Genomic DNA, 9,365 nt, shown 5'->3' with positions numbered 1-9,365 from the left:
TAAATACAATGCACAAAGGTAACACACAAAGATTTGATGTCTGACAGAAACGCTGGATGCCACAGAAATCTCCTCCGCCAAAAACATTAGACAAAATTACTGTGGGACTGCAGCACTTTTGTGATTTGCAAGTGGCAAGTTATGATTTGATTAGTAACTATGGCGATTTCTCTGTTCATACAGAAACGCCCTTTCGATCAACAGGTCATGGGCGGAAGAGTTCCACATAGTACAGATTAGGGAAAGTCTGGAAGCTTTGTGTGTGACATTCAACATGCAGGCAAACCGATGACCTACGAGAGCAACATCGTAGGATGATGTTGATGATGAAGGTTGTTCTAGTCTGGCCTGACTGAGGCTACCTCAATAGAAGCAGGCTTGTAGCGAATTCATGAGACCGTCCTCTTCCTGGAATTACAAGTGGAGGGAAAGTGCTCAGTGTAATGGAATTTGCAGATTTGAATGTCTGAACCACCACTTGACCCAATGCCAGGATATTCAAATTGCTAGTTTGCATTTCAGGAACATGAAAAGATATTCATCCGCTTGTTTATTTCTCACACTTCTCCTCGGCCCATTTGTTTTTGCTGTAATTTTCCACAGGTAGTCACTAGGAAGTCCTGCGTGAAATTCCACGCCGTGAACAGCTTGTTTGACCCCGTGCAGGCCTAAGTGATCCTTTGAGACGATTCTGAAAAAATACTGTTTTCATGTCATTCTAATAATATGAAACGCGTGCATTCACTTTTAAAGAGAATATATTTAGCACTTTCTAAATTAGCCTGCACATGCTAAAATGCACATAAAAATACAAACTGTGCATCTCTAATGTGTTCATGTGTCCGTCAGCCGCTGGAGGAAATAGGGTATTCTTCTACCAATTTGTACCAAGTCTTGCACTTGTCATCTCTTAATTTTACCGTTCCCCTCTAGAGACTGTCTGCACATTTGTTTTGTATACCCCTTTTTCCAGTACATGTTGTAGCAAATTAGTTCCTGTATGGCTATGACTTTGATCCAGAGTGATTTAAGGTTCCTCACTCTGGACAAAGCATTTGCAAAATGTCAGAAAAGAAATGGAGACCTAGTCAAAGACTGGAGATGGCAAAGTAGTTTAGACAATCGTTTTATTAAAAACCATTTAATCAAAATTCACAATATTAAAGACCGCAGTCGCCCCGAACTGTACATGGCATGATGAAAAATATTATGTCAAATAAAAAAATTCATTTCCAATATGCATTTGATGGACAGGGATTTGGTATTATACAGGCAATTTTCTTTAACGCATAAATACAGTCCTTTGGAAACAACAGTACACCGAATATTATGTATTAACAAAGATGTAAGCAGAGAACATCCCTCAGGTAAAAAATAAAATTTAGTAGTAACATTTTCATAGACTGCACACAATAGGTTTTGAATAAGAGCTAACCCCATGTTTAGATTCAAATGTGAAGTATGGGCCCCCTGTCAGCTGGATTATTTTACTTAAAAACTTCACCACTTAAACAAAAAAGAACAGCATTTATTTTGGCATCTCATCCAACTCTCTGACCTGAAAGAAAACAGAAAAACCTTTTTAGTTTTAGCCTTGATTTTACGACATGTTTAGACTGCACTGGTATCTCCCTATTCAATTTGACGGTGTCTACATCTTTAACTACGTTAGTAGGTTTCATGATAATGTTCAACTGAATGTTAGGTCTACCTTTTCACTCTGTGTAGTGCTTTAGGAGGGTTGGAGGAAAGCTCTTCGTTTTACAAATTACACAAAGGAAGTTATTTATTGGTAAGAACTACGGCTTTCAAAGGCAGGGATATACACTTTCTAATCCACTATCCATCTGAAATCTCCAAGCAATCTTTTGTTTCTTTGTATAAGAACTCAAAAAAACAAAAAGAACACTCACGTGTGTCTTCTGATACCTCGCCTTGTCACGTTTGTTGGCAAAGTACTGGAAAAGAATGAACAACGCCTGTAAATATGACAATACTACCGGCACAAACAGAAACCAATTTTCCCCTGGCGCCCCCAAAAGAGCGTCTTGGCCCGCGGAGTAAATTTGCGGGGCGTTGCCAAACGGGACTCACCACGACGAGGAGCCCGGCGATGACGGCCAGGACGACGACCACGATGACGGCGATGACGCCGCCGGTCAGCCTCCTCATGGTGAAGGTGGGGGGCTCCGCGTCCACGTAGTGCACCAGGATGTCCTCCATCTCCACCTTATTTCCCCCCACTTCCGGCTCGAACTTGCTGTCACCGTGGAAGAGCGACTTCTGTTTGACCTGCGGCGGGAGACGAGCGCGTTTTTAATACCGCGAGCGTCATCGGGACATTCACGTTCTCCTCTAAACTACCGCTGCAGTGTATATCGGTGTATCATCATCTTTAAAGAAAAACGACCTACATCACAAGCGTTATATTTTCGGACGGTATGCGAGAGTAGCACTAATTACGTCTCGCATTGCATTTAACGTATTTAGCAGATGCTTTTATCTAAAGCGACATCCACAGCTTAGTCCCTTTTATTTGTCATTTATTTATATATATATATATTTTTTTTTGCCAAAAAAAAAAATATATATATATAAATAAATAAATTACATATATAAATACAATGACAAATAAAATGAAATAATATATATAATATACATTTTTTAAATATATTTTAATAAGAAGAATGATAGAATTAAAATAGACCTTGAGCTCTCCTGTAAGATCACTGTATATTTTCGGCAGGCCGCTCCGGTTCTGCACACACACGTTTCAGACAGGGATAAAAACGGCGGGGGGGGGGGGGGGGGGGGGGGGGGGCGCTTGCTTACGTCCTTCTCCATGTAGTACGCGATGCCCGACAGGTCCTTCTCCTTGTCATCCTTTTCTTTCTTCAGGTCCAGCACGATGAGACGGGCGTCCTTGTCGTACTGTCGGAGGAGACAAGCACAGACCGCACAGTTACAGCAACTACCCTGCACACTACCCTGCACACTACCCTGCCCCCTTTCCCCACTGCAGGGTATCAGAACCAATCGCCAACCAAGTGGCCCAGAAAAACTACAAGTGCTATTTCAAAAGCCAGTCCAGGTGCATGGACAACAAATACAAATTCAATAAAAAACAATTATGTACTGCAAAGACACATCAGCTAAAACTTCTCTAGTCTTCTTTTTTATTCTTTTGTTTCTGGTATTTATGAATATAATTGTGCAAAACATTATTTTTGGCAGTTATTTTTTTTTTGAAATAAATATTTTAGTCACATTCATTGTAAGGTCTCCAAATGTGTTGGTATTTAAATAGATTTCACAAACCAATACTGAACTACTAATTTACTTGATGTGCATTTAAATCAGGTCCTCAACACTGCAAGCTTTTCTTCTGAAAGGATTTCCCCGCAAGCCTTCAGATGATTTAATGAAGGGTTATTTGTCTTTTATGTCTATTCTCGAGCTTGAAATACGCACCTGCATTTCCATTGAGTCCACGATATCCTGGGGCATACGGTACCGGTCCTTAATGGCGGTCTGCAATGCGCTGTACCAACAGAACGCAGGTGTCAGTGCGTTTTATGGAAACCGCAGTTCTGCTCATGGTAAACCGGCAGGGCTAAACATGCATTAGAGATGGCAGCCATTTTACACAAGCGGCCGCATTAATGGCCCTACTTTTTTTTTTTTGCCCCGAGTAAATCAATATTGATAGGTGCCGTCGATTTTACAGTAGACACAAGTAACAACGTGAACTCCGTGTAATGGGGAGGGTCCCAAATTGAATGAGTGGCACTTACGTTTTCAGTTCCTCTTCATTCATCTCGTAGTTAGGAATCTCTTTATGCTTGAGCTGAAGACGTACCCAGCTGTGGGGGGAGGGAGTAAGAGGTGTAAAACAGACCGTTCAGCTGATCCTTACCACACCAAAGTCATCAGCAGCTAAAGCGCACTGCTATCGTTGCCATTTCATGAGCTGCGACAGAAAATGATACGCACACCCCCTATGGTCACATACCCTTGAGCCAGAAATCAGGGGCTGTTTTACATTACATTATTGACATCTGGCAGACGCTCTTATCCAGAGCGACGTACAGTTGATTACGCTAAGCAGGAGACAATCCTCCCCTGGAGCAGTGCAGGGTTAAGGGCCTTGCTCAAGGGCCCAACAACTGTGGGGCTACACCGGGATTAGAACCACCGACCTTGCGTGTCCAAGTCATTTACCTTAACCACTACGCTACAGGCCGCCCGTGTTCTGAATAACTCAAATGTTGCAGCCTAGTTATACAGTGCTATACTACACAACCAGAAGAAGCACTTCCATCGCATCTCAACTTCATATAAACCACGCATTGCTTATGCATGTATGTATGCATTATGTATGGCGGCCTATAGCGTAGTGGTTAAGGTGCAGTGCATGACTGGGACCCGCAAGGTCGGTGGTTCGATCTGTGCGTTGGGTGTCGTACTGCGCTTTGATCTGTGAATTTGTGCGTTGGTGTTGCACTGTGCTTCCATCTGTGCACTGATGTTGTGTCTGTGTTTTATGTATTACTTTGTGTTACTATATGTATGCTGCCTTCCTGGCCAGGGGCTCCCTTGACAAAGAGATGTCAATCTCAGCGTGACTTCCCTGGTTTAAATAAAGGAGGAATAAAAACACACAAACGTGGCGGACGGCGTTTGGGGCGGGGGGTGAACTCACTAGGTCTCCACCAGCTTGTCGCACTTCAGACTCTTGTCGCTCTTGTCCGTGCGGCGGACGCCGGCACTGTTGACGCACCAGCACTCCTCCGTGTTGTTGCACTGCAGCGCCTTGAAGGTGCCCGTGCTCTCGCACTCGGGGTCGTAGATCCCGTCGTTGTCCACGATGGCGTCCTCGGTGGGCTTCCCCAGAAAGCGCCCGGCCTTGGCCCGGTTCTGCTGCATCTCCGCCATCATCAGGAAGCACTTGGGAACCACTGACGTGGTGGAGGGGGGGGGCAGATTCGACGTGGTTAAATAACAAGAGCACTAGTAAGGGGACACGGGGTCCGTCGATAGGCATTGTTTTTGGGTTTTTTTGTCCGATCAGAAACAAACTTCGCCTGCTGTAAATCACGTCGCGCCTCCCCCATACACATCGTTTGCTTGGAAAACATTGTGTAACAATCGACCCCGTGTCACAACATACCCCGTTATCCTTTACAAATGCACTACAGGGGCACACATGGTAACACATGGTAATTTACTAATGGCAAAATCTAAATCCCAGAACCCAAATTGCTTCTCAATAACACTGCATTCTTTACCTCCCTCTAGCACCTACTATGGCAACTAACTTTATTAAGATATATATTGTCTGCTCCTATCAGGTTGCGACAAGCCAGATGTGTCAGTCACTATGGTTACGAGCTGAATGTACATGTACTTCATGCAAGGACATTGCAGGCCACCTACATTTTTCACAGTCCAGGGTCTGTTTCTCGTCCTTGCCAACCTGCAAAGTGCATGTGCACGGGTCTCCATCACATATAGCCGACTTCATAGTCTTACAGGGGGGACCTGGCGAGAGAGGAAGTTGGGATTACTTAAGGGCAGTAAGAGCAGTCGTGGATTTGGATAAAGGCGCTATATAAAAGCAAATGTTTGCAAAAATGTGTGCAAATAGTCAAATTAAGCATTGTCCAACAGCCCTAAAATGTTAATTTTGGTATTAGATATTGTAGATATTGTCATTTGTCCATCAGAAGCGACCGTTTTTGGGTATGCAGGCTTCCATTTCCGCTGAATAAAGTCCAGCCTCACCCTTGTTTGAGTTCAACAAACCAAGTTCAACAAACCAATTCCCATATGCAAGATATTTTGGGCAGTCACGCCTGTTGCCCTTATTGAGAACAAAGCATTGCCTAAACGTCTGCTAGAGCCCAGGATTTGGACGGCGTGTCCCGAAACACGAAAAAAAGGAATCCTCCTTTTCTCCACTTGGCTTCTTCTACTCCCTGGAAGGTTGGGGGTAGGAGACGAGTAGATGAAAGGAGGATGCTTTTCTTTTCTTTTTTCCTTTTTTGGGAGTTTGGGACCCACCCATTGGGGCTTCTAGGAGTTGAATTTCAGGGCACATAAAACATTAACCAAAACCAAAGTAAACAACCCACGACTGCAGTTTATCTGGTGGAGCAGTGTTTCTTAACTCTGCTTCTGTACACACGATGTGTAGCCTGGATTCTAATTCCACCACTGTGCTCACTTTGCTTCATTTCGACTTTACTTGAGTGCAAATCGCTGAAGATTATTACAGTTTCACAGACACTGAAATGAAGAGACTGCACATGGAGGTGTGCTTGTACTACTACAAAGACACAGGTTTCTCTACACATTTAATAATAATAGCTTCTCTAGGCATGTCTTTAATTTAAATATGTTGGGGCCATGTTTTCAACCAAGTTTTCCCTAAAGTTCAATACATGTTTGTACTAATTTAAGAGAACAAAAAGTGTCATTGTTAACTATGGATCAAAAACTTTAGACAACCCACTTATATAGCAAAGTACTAGAGTAAAATATTGCTCAATCATGCATAGCTCTGCCAGTGTTCTGCTGAAATGTATTATTATTATTATTATTAATGGAATTTGGCAGACACTCTTATCCAGAGCGACGTACAGTTGATTAGACAAAGCAGGGGACAGTCCTCCCCTGGAGCAATGTAGGGTTAAGGGCCTTGGTTAAGGGCCTTGCTCAAGGGCCCAACGGCTGTGCAGATCTTATTGCGGCTACAACAGGGATCGAACCACCGACCTTGCGGGTCCCAGTCATGCACCTTAACCACTACGCTACAGGCCACCCCTGTAAAACCTTGAGAGCATGTCCCTGGACCAAGATTACATACCCAGCGCACTTTATTAGAGCTACCATAAGTCAAGATAGACACATGAGGGAAAGAGGTTCTGTCAGGCAGGCCAGATTGTTTTCACGTTGATCACTGCACCAACGAATGACAAGTCCCAGTGCACTTGAATTGCAACTCCGTATACATGCAAAAAAAAAAAAGAAATGCTTATTTGACTGCACTCATGACTCTGGTTAGTCCATTGCCAGTCGGTTGAGTGAGAGAGAACCAGGAAATGGTCATTTATTTCACTCTGAGCACCCTGTACACTCACAGCTGAAAAGTGAACAATGCCCAAACAAGAATCGCTCAGGGAATTTACCAAATGTGGTCGATGTGGTCGAGTTGAATGCAAAATCTGGGTGCCTGGGCAGTGTTCCTCTCGTTAGCCCTTGCACTCCCAGCGAGTGCGAGCTATTGGATCACGTAATGATTCTAGGGCCAGGATGACTGAGGGGGGGGTTAAAAAAAAATCCTGGGCACATATATCTAGTTGCATTCAGTGACACTGCTGTTCAATGCCACAGAACCACTAAAGCAAAGGAGCAGTGACATTTTAAATCACATTTCTTGTGCTTAATTATTTGTAATTAGACGCAAGACTGGGATGGGTGATCTTGGTGAAGAATAACGTGCCCAACTACAGTGTAGACGACTAAGGCTTTCAGAAGTTAATGCCCGTTTTAATATACCCTGACAAGAGATAAAGTATGAATAGAATGGAAATAGGACTTTCTTTAAATGTTAACTTGAAGGTGCCTAAAATTGTTATATCAAAACCCAGTTGCTTAGTAATACATTAATTTCATATTATTAATAATAATAATAAAATAATAATAATTATAATTATAATTATTATAATAATAATAATAATTATTATTATTATTATTATTAATGAGCCACATCACCAGCTGTTCAGGAGGCTGATTGTTTGTGGACCACGGTGTTCTGTGGGGGGGTTTGTGGTGGTTTCTGGGATGCCTCCTTAGCCCGGAAGTCATCAGACTTCCCCCTTCCTCATGGGGTGGTTTAAAAGTGGTGAAACCTGACTGCAAACTTCATTGTGGATTTGACCCGTAGCCCCTGGCCATGCACACTGAAACCTGGCCCTCAAATGCAAAATTCCTGGCAATTAACCGAATGATCTGTGCTATGATTGGCCAGAGCGTCTTGACACTGACTCCCAGGTGAAGGGAAGGTGGGAGTTCTCTGCCCTCAGGGCCAGCGATCGAGTCACCCGGCCCTAGGGTGTGACTCCCAACCTCAAAGCTTAAGGACAACACAGTCTGAGAGATTCAGTCCTCTGATAAGTACACACGATCAGGAGAAAGCTTACTGAATGTTTTTTTTAGGAATATTATTGCATTTCTTTTTAAATGAGACAAGTAGGCTACAACTGACACTGGCCTACTGCCTCTACAAGTTACAAAATAAAATGCTGAGAACAGAACACTATAAGGCACTTTCCCTACCCTTTAGTATTGTGAGACTTGTGCCAATTTAACAAAAGTGTCCATTCTCGGCGCTGGTTTCCAAGTCGTGCCAGCGGTATATACAATCGGCGAAATGTTACGCAACCTACATGGAACTGGTATAGCAAAGCACATAGCTAGGTGTACTGAGAGAACAGGCCGTTAAGCCCACTTAAGGCGCAAATTTTGTGCCGCATAGTATCTACAGAACCACATATTTTCGTTCAGACATTTGTGAAGGTAAAGTTCAACAAAAAAGATGTATAAAAACCATATACAGGTATGCAATTACAAATATATCAACCGATTACGCCGGATAATTCGCTGAAGAACGCGACATTTGTTGGGACAAAGTTTAATATTAAAAATAAAAGCACTCACAAGCCGATGCTCCAGCGGCGAACGCCAGCAGAAGAAGCACAACCACAGAATTCATGGTTATGGTCGCGAACGATCTGGAAAATAAACCAAAAAGCCGTAAATGTCCGAGGTTGGCTTTGTGGCTGCTCCACACAAGGCCAACAGGTACACTGAAATAGCAGGAAAACAAACGATCTTTTCTTTCCCCTCTCACAGGTGCGGTCTTCTCGTCCAACCGGTTTGGGGGGGAAACGGAGGGAGCGTCTCAAATTACACCGGTGGATAGGTAAGACAGGTAAAAACGGGAACCAATAATCTTGTTATTGTCCTACAAATGCAGACCTACATGCAAATATCGTCAGCTAAAATGTTAGAATATTACTTCCAGTAGTGTTTTTAAGAGGACTGTTTTCACTCAAATCTACCCTATTCAGACACGCAAAATCGAAATTAAGGTGGGGTAGCATTACCTCATTCTCACTTTCCCTCCACCCAAGACCATATTTGTATCTTCCGAACAGCCCTAGGCTATTCTACGTCATTTGCCTTGTCAATAATTCTATTAAAATTGTTTTTCAAAACAATATATATATAAATATATAAGTATATATATAATACGATAATTAAAAATATAATAATAATAATAATAATAATAATAATAATAA

General features: G+C 42.8%; 1 protein-coding gene across 1 annotated transcript; it reads right to left on the bottom strand.

Annotated features, from left to right (window-relative positions):
* Positions 1-1,110: 1,110 nt before the first annotated feature.
* On the bottom strand, positions 1,111-8,938 carry epcam (epithelial cell adhesion molecule). The gene is made up of 9 exons (XM_061228826.1): positions 8,722-8,938; positions 5,437-5,541; positions 4,703-4,958; positions 3,795-3,863; positions 3,472-3,541; positions 2,833-2,931; positions 2,095-2,292; positions 1,914-1,958; positions 1,111-1,558 (listed from the first exon to the last, which is right to left on the bottom strand). The coding sequence occupies exons 1-9, from the start codon at positions 8,774-8,776 to the stop codon at positions 1,529-1,531; spliced, it is 927 nt and encodes a 308-aa protein (XP_061084810.1). The 5' UTR covers positions 8,777-8,938; the 3' UTR covers positions 1,111-1,528.
* Positions 8,939-9,365: the final 427 nt, after the last annotated feature.

Source organism: Conger conger, chromosome 18, assembly GCF_963514075.1.
Source record: "Conger conger chromosome 18, fConCon1.1, whole genome shotgun sequence".
Classification (NCBI taxonomy): Eukaryota; Metazoa; Chordata; class Actinopteri; order Anguilliformes; family Congridae; genus Conger; species Conger conger.
Note: the sequence above shows the minus strand (reverse complement) of the source record. Positions and strands in the feature narration are given on the sequence as shown.